This window comes from Oncorhynchus tshawytscha, linkage group LG29 (genome assembly GCF_018296145.1).
Source record: "Oncorhynchus tshawytscha isolate Ot180627B linkage group LG29, Otsh_v2.0, whole genome shotgun sequence".
Taxonomy (NCBI): Eukaryota; Metazoa; Chordata; class Actinopteri; order Salmoniformes; family Salmonidae; genus Oncorhynchus; species Oncorhynchus tshawytscha.
Genome location: NC_056457.1, coordinates 7,475,841 through 7,499,189, shown reverse-complemented (window position 1 = coordinate 7,499,189; position 23,349 = coordinate 7,475,841). Strand labels below are relative to the sequence as shown.

Genomic DNA, 23,349 nt, shown 5'->3' with positions numbered 1-23,349 from the left:
AGGAGTGGGGTACTTTCTGGGACATCTTGGGTGGTGGATTGGGTGGTTGACTTTGTTGTCCTTAAGCCATTTTGCCACAATTTTGGAAGTATGCTTGGGGTCATTGTCCATTTGGAAGACCCATTTGCGACCAGGCTTTAACTTCCTGACTGATGTCTTGAGATGTTGTTTCAATATACAGTGCCTTGCGAAAGTATTCGGCCCCCTTGAACTTTGCGACCTTTTGCCACATTTCAGGCTTCAAACATAAAGATATAAAACTGTATTTTTTTGTGAAGAATCAACAACAAGTGGGACACAATCATGAAGTGGAATGACATTTATTGGATATTTCAAACTTTTTTAACAAATCAAAAACTGAAATATTGGGCGTGCAAAATTATTCAGCCCCCTTAAGTTAATACTTTGTAGCGCCACCTTTTGCTGCGATTACAGCTGTAAGTCGCTTGGGGTATGTCTCTATCAGTTTTGCACATCGAGAGACTGACATTTTTTCCTATTCCTCCTTGCAAAACAGCTCGAGCTCAGTGAGGTTGGATGGAGAGCATTTGTGAACAGCAGTTTTCAGTTCTTTCCACAGATTCTCGATTGGATTCAGGTCTGGACTTTGACTTGGCCATTCTAACACCTGGATATGTTTATTTTTTAACCATTCCATTGTAGATTTTGCTTTATGTTTTGGATCATTGTCTTGTTGGAAGACAAATCTCCGTCCCAGTCTCAGGTCTTTTGCAGACTCCATCAGGTTTTCTTCCAGAATGGTCCTGTATTTGGCTCCATCCATCTTCCCATCAATTTTAACCATCTTCCCTGTCCCTGCTGAAGAAAAGCAGGCCCAAACCATGATGCTGCCACCACCATGTTTGACAGTGGGGATGGTGTGTTCAGGGTGATGAGCTGTGTTGCTTTTACGCCAAACATAACAGGTGGATTGTATTTATCATCATTAGTCATTTAGGTCAACATTGGATCATTCAGAGATCCTCACTGAACTTCTGGAGAGAGTTTGCTGCACTGAAAGTAAAGGGGCTGAATAATTTTGCACGCCCAATTTTTCAGTTTTTGATTTGTTAAAAAAGTTTGAAATATCCAATAAATGTCGTTCCACTTCATGATTGTGTCCCACTTGTTGTTGATTCTTCACAAAAAAATACAGTGTTATATCTTTATGTTTGAAGCCTGAAATGTGGCAAAAGGTCGCAAAGTTCAAGGGGGCCGAATACTTTCGCAAGGCACTGTATCCACATAATTTTCCATCCTCATGATGTCATATTTTGTGAAGTGCACCAGTCCCTCCTGCAGCAAAGCACCCCCACAACATGATGCTGCCACCTCCGTGCTTCATGGTTGGGATGGTGTTCTTCGGCTTGCAAGCGTCCCCCTTTTTCCTCCAAACATAACAATGGTCATTATGGCCAAACAGTTCTATTTTTGTTTCATCAGACCAGAGGACATTTCTCCAAAAAGTACAATCTTTGTCCCCATGTGCAGTTGCAAACCGTAGTCTAGCTTTGTTATGGCGGTTTTGGAGCAGTGGCTTCTTCCTTGCTGAGCGGCCTTTCAGGTTATGTCGATATAGGACTCGTCTTACTGTGGATATAGATACTTTTGTACCTGTTTCCTCCAGCATCTTCACAAGGTCCTTTGCTGTTCTTCTTGAATTGATTTGCACTTTTCACACCAAAGTACGTTAATATCTAGGAGACAGAACGCGTCTCCTTCCTGAGCGGTATGACGGCTGTGTGGTCCCATGGTCTTTATACTTGCGTACTATTGTTTGTACAGATGAACGTGGTACCTTCAGGTATTTGGAAATTGCTCCCAAGGATGAACCAGACATGTGGAGGTCTACAATTTTTTTTCTGAGGTCTTGGCTGATTTCTTTAGATTTTCCCATGATGTCTAGCAAAGAGGCACTGAGTTTGAACGCAGGCCTTGAAATACTTCCACAGGTACATCTCCAATTGACTCAAATTATGTCAATTAGCCTATCAGATGCTTCTAAAGCCATGATATGGAATTTTCCAAGCTGTTAAAAGGCACAGCCAACTTAGTGTATGTAAACTTCTGACCCATGAATTGTGATACAGTGAATTATAAGTGAAATAATCTGTCTGTAAACAATTGATGGAAGAATTACTTGTGTCATGCACAGAGTAGATGTCCTAATCGACTTGCCAAAACTATAGTTTGTTAACAATAAATGTGTGGAGTGGTTGAAAAACCAGTTTTAATAACTCCAACCTAAGTGTATGTAAACTTCTGACTTCAGCTGTACATGTAGGTAGAGTTATTAAAGTGACTTATTCATAGATAATAACAGAGAGTAGCAGCAGCGTAAAAGGAGGGGGGGGGCAATGCAAATAGTCTCGGTAGCCATTTGATTAGATGTTCAGGAGTCTTATGACTTTGGGGTAGAAGCTGTTAAGAAGCCTCTTGGACCTAGACTTGGCACTCCGGTACTGCTTGCCGTGTGGTAGCAGAGAGAACAGTCTATGACAAGAGTGGCTGGAGTCTTTGACAATTTTTTAGGGCCTTCCTTTTGTTTACGTTGGTGTGTGTGTGTGTGTCAATGACAGTCCTACTGTAACTGTAGAAACAACTATCCACCACCAGAGGGCGACTAGATATCAGTTTATCAATGAGAAAGAGTGATTCCTTACTACAGTAGCCTACATACATACATCCCTCATTGAGGAATGCACCTGATGATGACGTCTACTAAGCTACTTAGTAATCTTATGATGATCATTCTAGAACATGTATCGTTATCAGACAGCTGCAACAAGAGACTCTGAAGACCCGTAGAGAGCTAGTTCATCAGACTACACTGATATTCCTGTGTCCATTTTGCTTATAATATTTTGCACAATGATGGATAAATCGGACTATACGCTATAAATGTATCCAATGCTGTTTATATAACGACTAGGTATATGCTAGGTTATGTGATAAACTGCGAGGCTTATTTAGGTCAAGTTCAAGAAGCAGTCTAGGTTATGCACATGGCAAACCTTTTAGAAAAGGTCCGGGAGGATGACTGTCTTCAGGGCTCCCCACAATATTACCGTTTCTAGACCTTCACTAAAAGCTTATTTCAGCGCGGTCTCCATTCTACATTAACTGTCGGTGGACCCAATTAGCCTACTCAGCAAAGACTGAGGGGGCTCGACGTCCGCAGTCCGTAGTTCTCACTGCATGGGGATTCACCTTCAAGCCGCCTGCGGGGAACTTTTTAGTATTCTGGTGGGTGCACCGGGTCTGGCACAAAAAAAGTGAAACTCATTGGCTCGTTACAAATTCTGCTGACGTCAGTGAGGAAGAGAGCAGAATTTTTCCCTCCCTCTTCTTTTATAATAGCGGTATAGCGTCACTCATTATGGATACATTTGTATGACTTCCTCACAATCACATGCGCGAGCGCACCTACACAGTGCGCCCTACGCACACGCCCGCGCACACGGCTCAGCTTCCCATAAAACACCTTGCGACAGACACTGAATCTAAAATGACTGTGTAAGTGGGTTCGTCATTCACATCAGTTTTAATGTCGAGGAAAGGTTTTCTTTTCCTTGTCGGTAGCTAGGTTTCCATCCAATTGGCGACGGATTTCCATGCGAATATAAGAAAAAATCTGCATAAAAACCAAACGCGCATTTTCCCACCATTTGTGTTTCCATCAAATTGACGTGTTGCGGATAAATGTATGTGCGTGATGAGGTAGTGTACATAAAAATACCCTTTGCAGTAAAATTCCCATGTACCGAATAAAAAAATACATCACATTTTAAACTCTACTGATCGTTTTCTCACGAAAAAAAATGTTGTGTTATATAGCGATGTGCCCACTCTGGTATTGTCACTTGCGCTCTAGCCGCAGATACAATGCAGGTAAAGCCTACATGAGATTATTATGGACAAAAATATAAGATAATTTGTATTTGTCAAATGACAACCAAGCATCAATGATCATGTCACCAGAATAAGATATTTATTGGACAGGAGCATCAAGCTCATCACCTTGGACTTTACCTTTCAAGTTCATCATAACTTCTTTCATCTGTAGCCTAATAAACTGCATGCTTTCTCGACGAGTCATAGTGGAACGACCACCAAACATGTAATCGCGTGACTCAAAGTTTACTTCGATTTGATGGTTATTATATATCAATAGTTGCGCATAAAAGCGTTTCCACCGACATTTCTCGCATAAAATAATTTTACTGACAAAAAAATCCCATTGTTTTCGTAGAAGTTTGGAAGGTTTACCGAGACATGTTCTATTTCCATCAGGCATGTCATGACATGTTTTATCCGACATGTACATTTCTCGCATAAAAAGGTTCGACGGAAACCTGGTTACTTAATGTGAAGAAAACATTTTGCGAATATTTACACTCTGTACCAGCGAGGGCTTTACAATAGGCATTTCAGAATAGCCTACGACTAAACAAATTTGTCAAATGTGAGAGAATATGTAGTTTATCTGGACTTGGATTAAAGTATTTTAACAGCATTCGTTTCCAGAGGTCAGACAGGATAGCGTTGCTGCGTTGATGAATAAGGAATTGCATTCCCATGCAATGAGCTATATCTGGGCTACATCTCATATATGGCTGTCCTAACTCCTCTGCTTTTCCTATCATAGACTGTCGTGAGAAATTAGAGTTTACTTAGCTTAGAAAATAATAGCCTAAACGCAAGGTCATCGATTTGGCTCTTGGACAATGTATAGCATATAGGCATATGGACATATTTCTAGTAGCATGATAAACAGCGTTTTTTGGCAGAAAATATGTATTTTTTGTCCATAGTAAACATATGATTAAATATTATATAAACAAAGTACACCACAAATATACAAATCAGATAAATATTGGCATATTCGTATTAGTTCTCTGTCGATGGCACAAAGAAAAGGGGCATTTGGTCACTTCTGAGTCCATAGTCTCATAGTCGCACGTGTGCCCTTGACCCAGATATCACTACAGGTCTTTTAATGACTGTATGTGTAAGGTGTGGGCTAGGAGGAGGGAGGGGGAGTCCAACAGTCACCTTTACGTCAAGCATGCGATGTGGGCGTGAAGCAGAGCGAGAGATGGGGAGAAAGTGAAAAAAAAAGAGCGATCACCGCCCTCGCTTTACAAGGGGTGCACCATTTCACTCCTCTTCGCCACACTGTGAGTGTAACAGGCAACGGGAGAAAAAGCAATAGTCTGTGAATGCTGCTGGAAGTTGATGGCTATGTGTGATGCCCAGACCTCAACATCGTTTTTCCTTCCAAGTTTTTAAGATCTGCATACGCCAATGGTTTTACCACACGTAGAATGGGATTAACTTGGTCCGGCAAATATATCTCACTGTTTCTTGCTGTTCAGTTAGGTGAGTGACTCTTTCACGGTCGATTAATTATTGTTTTATATTTGCTCTGCAGATTGATACTTTTTCAGAATTTAGCTAATTTTGATTTTGCAATTGGCTAATCTAGTGGAAATCGCACAGATCTGGCTCCAGGGCAAGATTCATAATGATAAATGTTAACCTGCAAACTATTTGTAATCAACTGTTCGATCGTTTCTTCCAGGAACAAGTCTGTATTTTTCTTATTGCAATGAATTCATGAGATTAGTTTATTATCTGGCTATATACAATGGTATGCATGAGCTAATTTCGTCCAAAAATTATAGACACAACAAACCAAAGGCTATGTCACATTTCACGGTTTTTTTCCATTTGTTATAAAGGAGATTCTAAAAAAAAAAAAAAGATTTTAAACAAAAAATGTATTTTCTTTTTAAAATTCTATAAGAATGCACCTGTAATTTCGATTGGAAACGTGTACGGGGACGTTCGCACGAATAGGCCAGTGTTTCGTTTGCATTGCATAACGCAAACGCTGCCGAAGTAAGACAACTGCTCCTCAGAATCCTGTAGTGGCAAGGGATTTATAAATAATTCAGCAGCCGAGCCATTGTGAAAAAAGACTAAACATAAATGCTTTGACTTGACATGCTTTGTGAATGAAAATTTGAACTAAAAGACACGCAGCATCTAAAGACAAGCTCTTTCGAAATATGAGTGCCTAGCAAGTGCATCGTTAATTTTTTTGTAACGAAATACATTGAGTATAGGTTAGCGATATGATAATTGTCTAATGTGAAATAGGATTTAGATCATTTTTCATTAACGAATATGACTATTAGACTATATTTGGTCTACGAAAATAAAATGTCTTTAAAAATATAGTTTATTTTGATGAAGGCGCTTTCTATTCAGCAAAAGAATGTAGGCGACTATAGAGAGAAAACAACTATATCTATGGGGTTATTTGGCCTAATCCATTTGGAGGATATATTTCGATTATAGCTATGGTGTCACGTTGTCCCGTAAAAATGTAGGCTAGCCATATCAATGTATTGCAGAGCTTATTTGAGATGTGGTATCGCTAACATTTAACATTAGCCTACGAAACGAGAACGTAATAGGCTATGGATAGTCGTTTTTATCATTTGGATATTAGGTGTTTTGTCTTTGACTGGGTCGTCCGCAGAGTTGGTCATTCTGAGGGTTTATTCTATGTTTATGTGCCGTGTACATTTTCTGCGGGTTAACTCTGCTTTAGCTATATCTATAGTGTGGGTGTGACTGTTAGTAGTATTCAGGCTACTGTAGCTATATAGCTATCTATTGGAGCTGAAAGCTGAGGTAGCCTATATGATACATGTGAGAAACACGTGTGATAGATTCTCTAGGCAATGTCTTAATTTCACACATTTAGCAGAAATTGTCCTTAAAAGGAAAATGGGATAGAGGGCATAGTCATTTCAACCCTGTTATTGCACGTGTAAAAATAATTAGGATACCACATTTTACAAGAGATTTTTCAAACAGGGTCTGTGCCAAGTGAGAGCGGCACACGTTGAAGTAATATATGGGGGCTCTGTGTAATTTTACAATGCAAGTGCGATAATATCATCTCGCGAGTTGCTCCTTTGTAAAAATCCCTGCAAAAATAATTTGCAATCCGCTTGCTCGAGACGCAGTAACATTCATGGATTACTTGACCTTGTCAGAATCTATTACACATCTCCGCATAGCATATTTGGTGTCATTGGATTGCTTGTGGGCAACATCTTGATTCGATAGGGCATGATGGCAATGACAGTAGCCTCACATTTTTTACAACGCAATTTAACGAATGATGCCTGTATTATGAACACATCACCCAGACCTAAATACCCATAACCGAGGTTGTTAATATTTGCTCCCAGTACTAGGCTATTCCAGGCTACACTGATAAATTTAAATGAAACAAGTCCATCGCTGTCGTTCCCTTATTATTTATTGATAAATAGCCTAACCGTGTAGCCTTCACGGTGCATTATTCTGCAACCAATCGACATGGGGACAACATTGTAACAAATGATCAATCGAGCGAATCTTTTGCTTAACGAACCAGAGATGCTTGGTGCGTCCCACCATTGACAACCTCAAAATTGAGCACGAGGGGGTCAAACGGGTTGGATTTAAGGCGTGGACGTTTAGCAACAAACCCTGTCATTTTCTCTGTTCAACAAATTATAAACGGAGAACGCCCCTAATATGGTTGAATAAGCACAGACACAAATATTACTACAATTTACTATAGCGTACCACAAGACCCCCCCGCACACACACTCACTCACAAAAGCCATGCAGTGAGAAACACACCCCCTTTTCCATCTCGGCGGTGCATTACCTCATCCTCCTTTGTCGCTGTTGCACACATTTTCTGGGCTGGGATCACACAATGCCTTCTCCAAACAGATTGTATGATCAAATGCAGATGTACAATTTTTGGATATGTTAAAACTAGCATTATATTAGGCGAAAATGTTTAGACATTTCTTGACAATACGTTATAGGGTTAAGTTTAAAACATTCCAATTTAAACTACCCAAAAGGCTAAATTAAGAAAATACATGAATGAATGGACAAACTGGACAAATGAAAACGAATCACCATAAAAATCAACTATTAACTTACCCTGTCATTATAAGGTCATTATAAGACATATGCTATCGAATGTTGGAATGAAAAAACAAACACATTATCCTAAAAAAATAATAAATCCATTCCCCCCCAATTCCAGCTTATTTGCTACAGGCGGTGAGAGCGACAGGGAAATGTGATACAGTATTCAAAGGGTTCTCCAACTGCTTGCTGAAACTCGGGGAGAATATGGACAACTATCCACAGGAGCTGGACGAGAAGGAAAATCTGCAGACCATCTGCATGTAAGTTGAATTCATTTTTTTTAAAGGGGGCGGGGTCATGCAGAATTTTATCAAATCCAAAAAGGGTCAGGCGCACTGCACCCCATATACCAAACCGGTTGGTGCCAGATGGCAGTAGAGCCCCCAGTTTAAATCGACAGCTCCATCATGAAAATCGCAGGCAGCAGGAGCACGTTAATAGGCTAGGCTACCCCCCTATTCGCACTTCACTCCATAATTGCAATGAGATATACTATCGACGTGGCGTGGGGTTGAGGGGGTCAATATCAACAGCCTCGATTAGATTAGATACGGAGTCAGGATCAGGGGGAGCCACGCGCCACTGGGTGTCTCAATATGAATAAAACAATTAAGCAGTGGCTCCTTTAAAATGTATAGCCTTTGTGTGAATGGGATATTATAGCCACTGTTCTTACTATGTTAATGCCACTGTGCATGTGATTGGACGTTGGGGATGTGAGAATGAGGGATGGACGAGCATTCGTGCAGATGACTTTGGCTAGCTAGTTGATGCAAGACAGGCTGGTTGCATGAGTGTGTGTGTGTGTGTGTGTGTGTGTGTGTGTGTGTGTGCGTGCGTGCGTGCGTGTGTGAGAGAGAGACAACCCAGATTGATTTATTTTCCCTTTTGTACTTTAACTATTTGCACATCGCGACAACAATGTCTATGGACATAATATGACATTTGAAATGTCTTTGTTCTTTTGGAACTTGTGTGAGTGTAATATTTGTTTATATTGTTTATTTCACTTTTGTATATCCAATTCACTTGATTTGGCAATGTAAACACATGTTTCCCATGCCAATAAAGCCCCTTGAATAGAATTGAGAGAGAGAGGAGGGAAATTGAAAAAGGGAGCGGTTAGATACAATCACGTGACTTTAGGGAATCTTTCTCAGAGTGTGTAGTTTACAACAAACGTGGTTTTCGTTTAGCCTTCAAGGGAGATGCTAATACTAGACTATGCTATTCGACCGACTTTAGGTTATAATACAAAAATAGAATCGGATTCTTCTTATTATTATTATTATGCATTTATTGGTGGAATTATTTTTGGCCTTCTAATATTATTACAACTGTGTTGAAAGCAAACACTTAGGCTATTCGAATATAAGCACAGACAACCAATAAGGAGAGAAAACAAGTTGTCAACAGTAGGCTAACATAACGTAAAGCATTTCTTAATTGCTTTTACATTTGATTTGCAGATATTGGGATGACTTCCACTCATGTGCGACCACTGCGCTGGCGGATTGCCAAGAGGGAGCAACAGACCTATGGGAGAAGCTCAAAAAGGAGTCCAGAAACTTGGAGTTCCGAGGGAGCTTGTTTGAACTCTGTGGTGGGGGGAACGGGGCCTCCAAATCCACAGTTCCTTTTGGTCTCACGATGCTTCTAATGGCACTTTCAGCCTTAGTGACTTGGCTTGCATTTTAGCAGAAGAAAAAAACAAAACAAAAAAAGCGGGGAAAAAATTACAAAGAAGAAAAAAAGAAAACGAGTGCTAGCTATCCACACACAAAAAATACAAAACAAAAGACGTTTGAATTCATCTACACCCAAATGGATTTATAGGCTACTTCATCCGGAGAAGGCGACCTGATTTTGCAAGAGACATTGGCAGGCCGTCTTCTGGGACTGCTCCACCATATTTGTCTGACCTGGGGTCAACTACATTAAATATTTAGCAGGTGTTGAGTTGGAATGATAATGAAATTTTGATGGATCCTTGCCCGCATACAATCGTGGAATGGCATAGTATTAAAGTCGACAATGAATTATTTATATTAGTAGCCTTAGACTAGACATCCCTGTTATTTCAGGTGATTGCAGATTGCAAGCTGCTCATACTCTGTAGGCTAATGCGAGACACGCTTACCTCAACGAAATCAACAACAGAAAGGCAATTTGCTCCAGGTCGGTCTCCTATACTCACCATTTAGATATTTTATTTTATTTAATTTGCCAAATTTATAATGTCGAGCCAAGTATAAATCGAAAAGGTTGTTTGAGGATCTGATATTTCTACTTTCATATGATGTCTATAACCATCACCCTAGGAAAAAAGAAATATAAATAGCATAGTAATAAGAATGAAAAAAGAGATCTCAGGAATGACTACAGGCATTCAATGGTACATTTTGATGGTTGGTTATTACGTAAAAATGATGGCAATACGATGACTTAAACTTGGCCAATGTAGCGAACGAAAACAATGGCTGAAGAGTGATATGACTGTTGCCATTATATGTTAGCACATTACCATCCATTTATGAAGAAATATAGGCTACCCCTAGGCCTAGGGTATAACCTACATGAAACCATACATCCCAAAAGAACAGTAGCACGAGAATACTCAGAATGCGAAATCAATCGCTGGATGAAGCGACATTTTGCTAGCTTTTATTGATGTTGCCAAGGCATAGACCCGGTTTCACTGCCTTCAAAAATATGTGTATTATGTTTGTTTGTTTGTTTGTTTTGGGGATGTTGCATATAATACCTGACTATTCCAAATAATTTAAGTAAATAAGAGACTATGTATATCAAATGAATTTTGAAAAAAATGATAAGAGTCTACTTTATCCCAAACAGTTTAAAAAACAGATTGATTATTATCCAGGTATATAAAAAAAACAGATTGCTAAAATTATGAAGAATATTAAATAAAACAGTTAATGTTTGAAAATAAGTGTGTGCTTCTATTCTTAGTTATGCTGATGATGACAGGTGTCTTTGGGTGTTGGGTCCATTCATGGCTTTGAAGCAATCATTTAGGATTCACACACACACACACACACACACGCGCGCGCGCGCACACGCTTTTTGCATTATTAATAAGAAAGAGTCAGCCCTGCAAGAACTACAGCTTCGAGTATTGATTTGGGGAGGGGAGACACATCAACCGACCAACTATTGCTGTTTGTCTATCTGAGCAAAAGCGTTAAATCTGAAAGTGACTTAGCTAATGTGGGTTGGAAAAATAGCAACATAGAAACAGGCTACAGTATTTCGAATAAAAAAATCCTTCTGTCTCTCTCCGAAAAGCATCTTAATACACGGGTCCATTGCCTTGAAAATATTACATGGAATCGAGAATAGGAGTGGCAGGTGACAGGTTTTTGCGTGGCATGAGCCCTAATGTTAAAACAACACATTTATCACGTGATTTTTTTAAATATTGAGGCCTATATGTTAAAAAGTGGTAAAGCAATATGAAACAGTCATTGGTAAAGCAAATAGGCTAAAAACATTGTTTGACGAATATTGCTTACATATAATCAGAATCGGATTTGTATTTCCTGTCCCAAACGGAATACAGATTCGACTTCAAAAGCGTGCTCCTGCATTAATATGGATGAAAGTTTAATGAATGACCATCTCTCTTTCCAAGAAGAGAGATAAGCGTAGAATCTGCCTCTATTTTCTATTTGTTTTCTTTAAATCCTTTTTTATTTGCGCAAAAGGATGACATTGCATACAGCCTTTGTTGGTTTGATTTTCTTATGGGTAGGGCCTATAACGTCAAGCCTATTACGTCATACGCTATCTCTCTCGAAATACTATAGTCTGCTTAATTTCGTCTCCATATTTTCTACTGGATAATAGCGTAATAACAAAACCACAAGCTCAAACAGAAACATTTGAGCGGCTGTTATCGCCTCGGCGAGGTATATTCCTGAAATCCTCATTAACATGCATTCTATTCCGGAGCTTCTCCCTAGTTCTATTCAAGCTCACCGTTGTTAACGAAGCACCGCCTGTTATAGCCTATAAAGAGGCAAATGTTATGAAATGTCCTATGAGTAGTAGCCTAATACATATATTACTATAATGACGAAACCCCTATATCAGTAAAATTTCAATACGGCATTAAAATAGCTTCATATATTTCTTCAAACGAAGCACGATACAATATTTGGTTAAAATTAAAAGTTGCATATTTCGTTTAGCATATTTAGGCTTATGAGTTGAAGAATTGAAGCAGGCTGAGTCACCATGGCAGGTGTTCATTATTAAAGCATGACAGAAAATTAGACTATATCGAGCTTCTTCTTAATTCAAACCAGTCGACTGATGAAAAACAACACATATTCACATTTGATTGTCTTACATGGCACATGCTTACTACATACACTATGTAAAGTATACAAAAGTACACCCGTTACTGACGGGTATGCAATCGAGCACACAGCCATGTAATCTCCATAGACAAACATTGGCAGTAGTATAGCCTTACTGAAGAGCTTAGTGACTTTAAACGTGGCACCGTCACAGGATGCCACCTTTCCAACAAATCTGTTTGACAAATATCTGCCCTGCTTGAGCTGCTCGGGTCAACTGTAAGTGCTTTTATTGCGAAGTGGAAACGTCTAGGAGCAACAACGGCTCAATTGCGAAGTGGTAGGCCACACAAGCTCACAGAACAGGACCACTGAGTGCTGAGGGGCGTAGCATGTAAAAATCATCTGTCCTCGGTTGCAAAACTCACTACCGAGTTCCAAACTGCCTCTGGAAGCAATGTCAGCACAATAACTGTTAGTTGGGAGCTTCATAAAATAGGTTTCCATGGCCGAGAAGCCGCACACAAGCCTAAGATCACCATGCGCAATGCCAAGCTACGGCTGGAGTGGTGTAAAGCTTGCTGCCATTGGACTCTGGAGCAGTGGAATCACGTTCTCTGGAGTGATGAATCACGCTTCACCATCTGGCAGTCTGACAGACAAATCTGGGTTTGGCGGATGCCAGAAGAACGCTACCTGCCAGAATTCATAGTACCAACTGTAAAGTTTGGTGGAGGAGGAATAATTGTCTGGGGCTATTTTTCATGGTCTGGCTAGGCTCATTAGTTCCAGTGAAGGGAAATCTTAATACTGCATGCAATGACATTCAAGATGATTCTGTGTTCCAACTTTGTGTCAACGGTTTGGAGAAGGCCCTTACCTCTTTCAGCATGACATTGCCCCATGTACAAAGTGAGGTCCGTACAGAAATGGTTTGTCGAGATCGGTGTGGAAGAACTTGACTGCACTGGACAGAGCCCTGACCTCAACGCAATCGAACACCTTTGGTATGAATTGCAACGCCGACTGCGCGCCAGGCCTAATCGCCCAACATCAGTGCTCAACCTTACTAATGTTCTTGTGGCGCAATGGAAGCAAGTCCTTGCAGCAATGTTCCAACATCTAGTGGAAATCCTTCCCAGAAGAGTGGAGGCTGTTATTGCAGCAAAGGGGGGACCCACTTCATATTAATGCCCATGATTTTGGAATGAGATGTTCAACAAGCAGGTGTCCACATACCTTTGATCATGTAGTGCATATCAGAATTAGCCTATATAGGCCTATACAATTTTATAAAAGTATAGGCCTATACTTCTCGAATGCATGTTTCTATCCACGTTTAATGCTAGGTAATTTTGTTTCTTTGGCTATTTTATATTTAAGCAATAAGGCCAGAGAGGGTGTGGTATATGGCCTATATACCACCTCTAAGTGCTGTTCTTAGGCACAATGAAATAAGGCACCCCTGAGGAGCCTTATTGCTATTATAAACTGGTTACCAAAGCAATTAAAGCAGTAAAAATAAATGATTTGTCATACCCTTGGTATACGGTCTGATATACCACGGCTTTCAGCCAATCAGCATTCATGGCTCGAACCACACAGTTTATAATTGTCTGTGAATCATTCAATCAATCAAATGTATTTATAAAGCCCTTCTTACATCAGCTGATGTCACAAAGTGCTTTACAAAAACCCAGCCTCAAACCCCAAACAGCAAGCGTGTGCACATGCACCATGTGCAGTCAGAATACTAAGTAACCTATTCCTATTTGAACCATGTGATTTAATGCAAAAGATAGCTTACCATATTCCAAGTTCAAGAAAAAGCAACCAAAAAGATGTGAAAGATTAACAAGGGAAAAAATGTCCATGCACATCAAAAAAAGATAAAGAATAAGCTATTTATGTTTTCAAAAGATATAGTTCAACAAGATCAGAATATAATGCAGACTGAGGAATTTTGAAGAGCAAGAGGACGAATACCCATTTTGGTCACTTCTGCAAACAATTACATATTTCAAGTTGATGTTGGCAGACATCCAATGTACCTATGCCTGTGCCAGTCTCAATAAGATTCTGCCTCACCTTTCAAGGTCTCCTCTTACAAAGAGAGCCCTCTCACTGTATCAAAGTAGCATATTGCGGCCAACATGGCCTTAGGACCTTGCTTCAGCAATTAACTATTTACCACGAGTTGCATTGATGTACCCAGTAGAAACTTCCTGTAGTAGTTTCTCTGAAGAACATCTGATCTTTGTTTGAACATGGTAGATAAGAATGGCAGGTTGTAGCAGCCAAAGTATTGAACATGGGAGAAGATATGGTTAAAAGCCATGCTTTCCGTTTAGTACCTGTAGTTTTTTAGGACCCTGGACAGCTCTTAACCACCCAGTCCTGCTGTTCATTCAGCACCATGTACATGTAGGTCTAAGCCATAGAGATAGATAGAGGACACATCTTTATATCTGTTCCATTATAGCGTCTGTGACAGCATGTGCAGCGCCTTTGAGGCTACAAGCCATAGGAATCCCCACCTAGCTGATAACTTTGACTACTTTAAAATAGTGGAAGCGTGGTGGAACCCTCAATGGCCACAAGTGGCGCAGCAGTCTAATGCACTGCATCTCAGTGCAAGAGACATCACTACAGTCCCTGGTTTGAATCCAGGCTGTATCACATCCGGCCGTGATTGGGAGTCCCATAGGGACCGCACAATTGGCCTAGCATCGTCCGGGTTTGGTAGGCCGTCATTGTAAATAAGAGTTTGTTCTTAACTGACTTGTCTAGTTAAATAAAGGTTAAATAAAAATTCAAATAAATAAAATATAATGGTGCTGACCATGCTAAAATGGCCTTTTGGCCACTAGAGTCTTCTATCATTCTTTATTGTCTTAGCCAATCGTTCAGTCAGTCAGGAGAGAGTGGAGGAGGAGGAGAGTTCCTACATTAACAAGCCAGGGATGGGCAACTCCAGGGCTGCATTCAGTACAAAAAAACACAATAGAACGTTCAATTGAACGGAAACAGTGCTGTACTGAACGACCAGTTGAAAAACAGGGAGGGGTTAGGTTTTGCATTCAAAATGCACCACCATTTAAATACGTCACTCATTGCTTAAAGCAACAATGGAGGAAACGTATCTCAAAGTCTGTTCAAGAACGTACTAGAATGTTTTGGGAAAACGTGTCATTCAGTCCAAACCGTTCCGTTCCGCAACGTAACAAACATTCATTCAACCTCAGTCCTCAGGGGCCTGTGAGGTGTCACACCACTTTTTCCCAATCCCTAGACTAAGCTAAGTGCATTCTAAACAGAAGATCCTGATTAGTTGATTATTGGAGTCAGGTGTGTTAGTTTGAGCTAGACAGTTCCTAGCCTTACTTGCCAAGCTTAGTGCAGAGCAACAACTACAACTCAATCTTAGCTCACAACACCGTCACTCTCCTGCAGTAGACGAGTCAGTAATAGGCCTGATAGAGAATGCAAGGGTCCTCACAGTAGACACTTATCCCTAAGATCAACAATGGCATGAGAACCTCTGCTAAGTTTGGACTTTGCTCAGAAACGTATCCCAATACTCTTTTCCAAAACAGTAGAATCATCATAAAAAATATGACATTTAGATATAGTTTTTCAAAATACACAGTTGTCTGTTCTTAGAAAAGATTTAGGCTTGTATACATTCTCGGCAATGATATTGTACTATCATAGGTTACACAAACATACAGAAGCTGTACAACCTATGTAAAAAAATGTAAATGGTTTTATGGTTTGGGCCATAAAATAGCTTGGCATCATTGCAAAAATGAACTGGTGAAACCCTTTGGAGATCCTTACAGAGTTCACAGAAGAGGACATTGACATTACAGCAGAAACTGGGGGCAGTGAAGTACTGGTAATCCGTGTCTTAACACAAATTGATAGGTGTCAGCAATCATCTGTCACATAGTTTTCACCAATCCAGCCATGGCAGATCAGTGAATTCATCCAGGACGAGAGGAAGGAACGACCTTCGAAAAGGGCCTGTTTCTTCTGGAATGCACCCCTTTCAAAGAACACAGGGAAATGACACTCACAAGAGAAAAAAAGCCTTCCTCTACAAACCTGTCAGTTCTACGTATTGACTCTCACCAGAGAAACCATAACTGCCATTAATCATAGGGCTGGGACGATACCGGTATTGAGATACTCGTTAGTATAGTGGCAAGGAAACAAAACAAAAAGCAGATTTAACTTCTTTAGGAGAACCCCCACTGCTGGAAACAAACATCATTATGTTGTCATCTAGAGTTACATTTTTTTTCAAGGTATATCGCATAATATTTTACATACAGCAGGTTTTTTTAGAGGACCAAAGAGTTTGATCTGCTTCGTGTTTTCATTTTTCCCGTGGAAAAAATATTGCGATATTGGTATCGTCGCAACCCTAATTAATCATCTGTCACTTTTGGGGCTTTGTAGGGGGGATAGGAGCGAGAGAGTGAGAGCTAACATTTGTCCTCAACACAAAAGCTCCTGGCTGCTGGGGTGTGGGGAGTCGACTAATTACTTTATTAATCATAGGGCTGGGACGATACCAGTATTGAGATACTCGTTAGTATAATGGCAAGGAAACAAAACACCAAGCAAATGTAACTTCTTTAGGAGAACCCCCACTGCTGGAAACAAACATCATTATGTTGTCATCTAGAGTTACATTTTTTTTCAAGGTATATCGCATAATATTTTACATACAGCAGGTTTTTAGAGGACAAAAGACTTTGATCTGCTTCGTGTTTTCATTTTGCCATGGAAAAAATATTGCGATACAGGTATCGTCGCAGCCCTAATTAATTGTCTGTCAATTTTGGGGCTTTGTAGGGGGGATAGAGCGAGAGAGTGGGGGCTAGCATTTGTCCTCAACACAAAAGCTCCTGGCTGCTGAGGTGTGGGGAGTCGACTAATGACTTTATCACATTTTGTCTTCAGACAATAAATGAACAAATCAATGAAGCGAACATCTGTGGAGCACCTTGTAATAGCACATGTGCCTCCTTAGCAGATTTCACACTGGGAGAGAATGGGCTGGACAGCGAAGCTATAGGAGATATTTTTTTCTGATGCCAGGTGTCAGTGCCAAGGGATGGGCTTCGACTCAAATATGTGATCAGCGGGACAATGAAAACCAGGGATCTATCCCAAATGGCACCAGATTTATAGTGCACTTCTTTTGAAAAGGGCCCATAAGACTCTGTTAAAAAGTAGTGCACGAATAGGGTGCCATTCGGGACGCTTTCTAAGGAATAAAATAATATTAGTTTGGAGGTAGGTACATTTCAAAGGATGTAGGACTAGAAGGTGCTATTGGATATCAGAAATTCAGAATAAGAGAAAATGTCATATTTTTTGACTTGATTTGGTAAGTAAACACATTGATCTCATATAAAAAGACTGAGGTGAGGATTTTTAGATATGAACCTATTATACCTCTTCTTGGTATGACACATCAATGTCTGACCAGAGGTCTCTCTCAACTGCACAAGTTTATAATCATATTTAATAAAGTACCTGGGTTGCGTTCCCACATAAAACAATTTGCAACAGAAAGCGAACATGAGTGATTATTACTGGAACAAACTCAGGTTGACCCTCCACTTTCTGCCTTTAGGTACATAATGTACACGACACCGAAGACTCATAAACATTAGCGGTAGTTTAACCCTCCTTATTGAAACACATTTATTTCATACCAAGATGAACCAAGACAAACCCAATTGGAACATGTTGATGTGATGATTGATTGGTCAAGATAAAGACAAACGTAAAAGGGATCTATAATGTACATGTTATCCAATCTTAATTAGATATAATTTTATCATGGACATATTAAATGAATTAGGCTTATACTGTTTGCCTCCAAGCACTACTAGTGTTGTCTGGTGATCCATCAAGATGTCATTTTATCAACAAGTTCTCTCAGTACTTTCCACCATTTGACAATTAAAGATAGTCTAGTTCCATTGCTATTTTTTGACATAACATTTTGATTTGAGTATTGGCTGTATGTTTCGTATATATAATTGTAATAATGGGGCGTTGAGTCAGAAGCAGGTGCAGGTGAAACTTTTGAATAAAACAACAAAACCAAGAATACGCCACTAACATAAGGCAGACCACCAATACACAAGAACAATGCCAACTGGTGAGTGAACCTGGGAGAGTGACCCATAAAGGGGAGGAAATAATGAAGGTAATGGAGTCCAGGTGGGAATCATAATGATTCACAGGTGCGCGTAATGATGAGTACCAGGTGTGCGTAATGATGAATCCCAGGACCGGTGGTTAGTACTCTGGCGAAGTCGTACGCCGGAGGGGAGGAACAGGAGCAGACGTGACAGTAACCCCCCCCCCCTCTGACGTGCGGCTACAGCCGCAGGACGACCCCGAGGACAAGGAGCGGGTCTGTGGAAATCACGGATGATGTTGGGGTCCAGAATGTCCACCACCGGAACCCAACACCGCTTCTCTGGGCCATACCCCTCCCAGTACACAAGATACTGGAGCCGACCCCCACAACATCGGGAGTCCAGTAGGGATCTGACAGAGTACGCCGGAGGGGAGGAGCAGGAGCAGACATGACAATAATATTAATCAATTTATTAACTCATGAAATCACACAAATCCTTAGTTTCAGGTAAATGTATATATATTTTCTCACTGTTGTGGGGAAGTGTGCAATGAGGTATTTTATGAACAATATTCCTGTCCATATTGAGGATCCTTTTTGCACCCCCAGAAGCAAAAGATCTATATTGCCTTTTTAATGTACTGTCGTCATAGTATATTTGACATGACTACAATTGTTTTGAGTAAAAAGAGCAGAAACACCCAAATAAAGAGAAACACCCAACTGCATTTGCCATCCACAGTCATAACAGACAACTCCAAATATCATGGCTGACTTAAGATGTGCTCGTCACATCCACCCGGCGACTAAACCTTCTCTGGCCAATCCTAATCGGATAAGAAATCCTCCCAATGTCCTGCCTGCTTGTCCTGAAAAGGTGAGTGTTTCGGAGATGATGTAGGTAGAATCCATAACCAAACCTTAGCCCACTTTTCAATTTTGTTAACGTCCCTTTATCGGGTTGGGAAACTCCAACCTGAAATAAGGGACGTGTTCATTCAGCACCAAATGAAGGGACTACCTTGACTTGTCCAATAATAAATTCTCATTTAAATTTTCCGTTACAAAAAATTTCAAAACGTTTCCATTATGTGCCCTAATAAACATAAGCCACACAGGAATATATCTCCACAGCAAGACACGTCCCCCCAGTAAATTGCCAATGAGATTGTATTAAAAAACAAGCCAGCATCATGGGGTTCTCTGCCAGTGAAAAAATGACATTTTGACCTATTGAACATCAGTGGGGAGGCTCGTCGTTGATTTCGGAGAGCGGGCGAGTGCACTGCGGTGGGCTTGATTAATGCTGAGCTCCCTCCCACTTCAAATATTTCCCTGAGTCATTAAGAATTGCACTTGTTAAAAGTGGAGTTTTCTGTCGACAATGAAACTTTCCCTCTCTCTGCCTATTACTAATTGACGAGGTCAATTCCACTTGTCTATAAGGATTCACTCAGGAGTCTAAAGATGTCTTTCCAGAGTAAAGAGACACCTCTGTCATCCAAATGACAACCTTGGAGTGTTAATCCTGCAGTGACTGATGTCTTTGTAATGTTTAATTGTTGCTGAAATAATTTTTAGATCATGAGGTATCAATCTCAAAGACTCAAACTACTTTGACTGAAAGGAGAACAAGGGGTTGTCAAAAATATCCCAAATGAACTTGATTGCAATAATGCACAGTCATAGATTTACAGAGATTTTAGAGTTTATGTGAGCTTAAAGGGGTAGTTCACCCAAATTACAACATGATATATTGGTTTCCAGTCTACGGACTAAATGCTCATGTCTGTCCCATGACTTGAATGGGATTTGTGCTACTAATGCTAAAATATGAAAACGCTGCCAGGGAAACTAAACCAAAGCATGAATTGCTGTCATGCCTTGTCCATAGACTGCTTACAGGGTAAGGAAACCAATCCCAATGGGCGCACACTGGTTGAATCAACATTGTTTCCACGGCATTACAATGAAATTCGTTGAGCCAATGTGGAATAGACGTTGAATTGACGTCTGTGCCCAGTGAGATGTCATTTTGTAATTTGGGTGAATTATCCCTTATCCCTAAGTCTACAAGATAAGTTGTATTGTCAAATATAAGTGTAGGAAACTACAACCCAATGCCTTATATTGACTCCAACCACATCCAAAATCTGGCAACTGAGATTATGTGTGTGATTTTGCAATGATCAAGACATTGTCAACTCATCCACTCAAGTTAACTGTGGATAACTTTTGTGAGATAATTAAGTGTAGAATCGTTCCACAAGTTCCATTCCCCTGAGGTCAGTTTCATTGTTTACATAATTTCCCCCCCTCAGACACTGGCACTCTCTCATCTAGAGGAAAAGCACTTTGTCATAATCGTCTTGATTGAGAGAGATGGGAAGAGAGAGAAAGAGAGATGAAGAGAGAAAGAAAGCAAGAGGGAATGAATGAGATAGATAGTGGGAGAGAGAAGATTGACAAAAAAGAGAGCGAGAGATAAATAGATAGATAGAGAGAGATTAATAGATACCAAGAGGGAAAGGGAGATGCAGAGCGAGAGAGCAAGAGAGCAAGAGAGTAAGATGAATAGCTACAGAGAGGAAGAGAGAGGAAGAAACAGAACGAGAGAGAGGTAGAGGGAGGGAAGCAGCACTAATTGCCTGGGCTCAGGGGGTGCCCGGTCGTCTGAAGCTGCGCGGTGACATTAAAATTGATTTCTTCTCTCCTGCGCAGCTGCCACGGATCACCTGCACCCTGGGAGATAAATCACAGTCACGCCACAACCTCGGCGCCGCCGGCCAGGAGGACAGGAGAGGGAGCAGGGGGACACGAGGTCAGCACTGCAGCCCTCGGCAGCTGTGCATGCAGGGATGCAACGTGTGTGTGTGTGTGTGTGTGTGTGTGTGTGTGTGTGTGTGTGTGTGTGTGTGTGTGTGTGTGTGAAAGAGTGTGAGTGAGTGTCTATGTGTGTGTGTTTGTATGAGAGAGAGAGAGTATGAGCGTGTATGTTGTATTTGTGTCAAAAGGATATCTACAATGCAAGTCTGTGGCATGGGCAGCTATCAAGGATGTGTTTCTTGCTTGTACAGTCGAGGGGTTGACATTATTTATGTAGACCACAAGTTCTCTCTTTAAAGCCCTACAACTTTCTAATTCCCTTACTGTAAATTGCAAACCAGAACCCCTACACTGGGTACGATTAGTGGGCCTTTCTACAATAACATCCTCTGCCAACCTTATAGTACCTTTGTCTGGCACTAAGGCTGCTAGCCTGCTACCTTTACAGCTCTCTTTTCTCAATCTCTCCATCTCATCTCTTTCTTTCTCACTCACCATTCTGAAGGGGGATAAAAGTTGTGCGGAGGTTCTCACATCTGTTGCATCTGATCAAGGATTCCTCAGCTGTGCACCATGGTAAAACGTCTTCATCAGTATCTGTCAGAAGAGAGCTTTGCTGCGAATCCAGACCTCTTCAGATGCTCAAGGCAGAACACGCCGCCATGTGAAGTGAGATGCTGCTTCCTTCTAAAAAATACCTGCTCTGAATTTGCTAAACTAACACCCAGGAAGCCCCCCATGGGACCAGCGAACCTCAAACCCACTGAGCACGTTCGCACTTCTGTTGACGAAGATGACAGCTAATGGTCGGCGTTGCTCATTTTTACAAGGTGGTGCGCTCTAATATTGAATTATTTGGTGGTGAGTGATTTCAAGGAACCAAAAGAGCTCTCTTGTGATCAACTCCCCTATAAACTAGTCCCGGTGAATGAGGATTCCTCAGAGAGGGAGATGAGAGGGTGTGTTAGGGAAGAACACTGATAATTACTCACAGTATTGTTTCTGTAGGCTACTGAAGAATTCATACAAAGCATTCATTTCCATTCCATCTGTCAGTCTATTTGGAGCTCCTCTATAGGATATCATATGAGAGAAAAATATGGTATAGATATCAGTATCAATTGGCTGGTGTGAACTCTGCAAGATATAGGTTTATCACATCCAATGTGCAGCAAGGATAATTAAATCAGTGTATATCCATGATATTCACAATACATTGCAATGAAATATTAAAAGGTACAACCTGGTCTCAGCTCATTTCGTATGATTCTGTAGGTAAATCAGAGACACTCCATTTAGTATGATATGATTTGTTTCGTATGGTACGTATTCATTTGTGGATGTCCATAACCCATTTTGTATGATATGTTATGAATTACAATTCTTATTTTATGTTACGAATTTGCAAAACGTACAATATGTTACGAATTTGAAAAACATACAATATGTTACGGTTTTGAAAAAAATATGATATGTTACGAATTTTAGCTAGTTGGCTAGTTGGCTAATGTTAGCTAGCTCGCATATGTTAGCTAAGGGTTAGGGGTTAGAGGTTAGGGTTAGGATTAGGGGAAGGGTTAGCTAAAAGGGTTAAGGTTAAGGTTAGGTGAAGTGTTAGCCAAAAAGGTAAAGGAAGGGTTAGCTAACATGCTAAGTAGTTGCAAAGTAGCTAAAAAGTAGTAAGCAGTTGAAAAGTTGCTAATTAACAAAAATGCTAAAGTTGTCCGTGATAAGAATCGAACTCGCAATCTTTGAGTTGCTAGATGTTCGTGTTATACGCCTGCCCACGCTCCTTTGGTTTTTCCTTTAAGTGATCATCTGTCTTATGTAACCATACCAAACGTAACATATGATTGTAAATGTGACCCAGCACCTCTTTTCAGTCTTATGTAGGAACATTTTAAATTGTATTTTTTACATTGGATAACAGTAGACTCAGAGCTAGAAAATGGTATATCATACACTGCAGTTGAGGAAGAATGGGAAAGTAATTCTGCTTTGAAAGTTGATAAA

General features: G+C 40.4%; 1 protein-coding gene across 1 annotated transcript; it reads left to right on the top strand.

Moving 5' to 3' along the window:
• Window positions 1-5,123: 5,123 nt before the first annotated feature.
• On the top strand, window positions 5,124-10,982 carry nrn1a (neuritin 1a). Its single transcript, XM_042308912.1, has 3 exons — window positions 5,124-5,382; window positions 8,132-8,276; window positions 9,486-10,982. Exons 1-3 carry the CDS (start codon window positions 5,328-5,330, stop codon window positions 9,712-9,714), a joined length of 429 nt encoding a protein of 142 aa, XP_042164846.1. The 5' UTR covers window positions 5,124-5,327; the 3' UTR covers window positions 9,715-10,982.
• The last annotated feature ends 12,367 nt before the right edge of the window (window positions 10,983-23,349 follow it).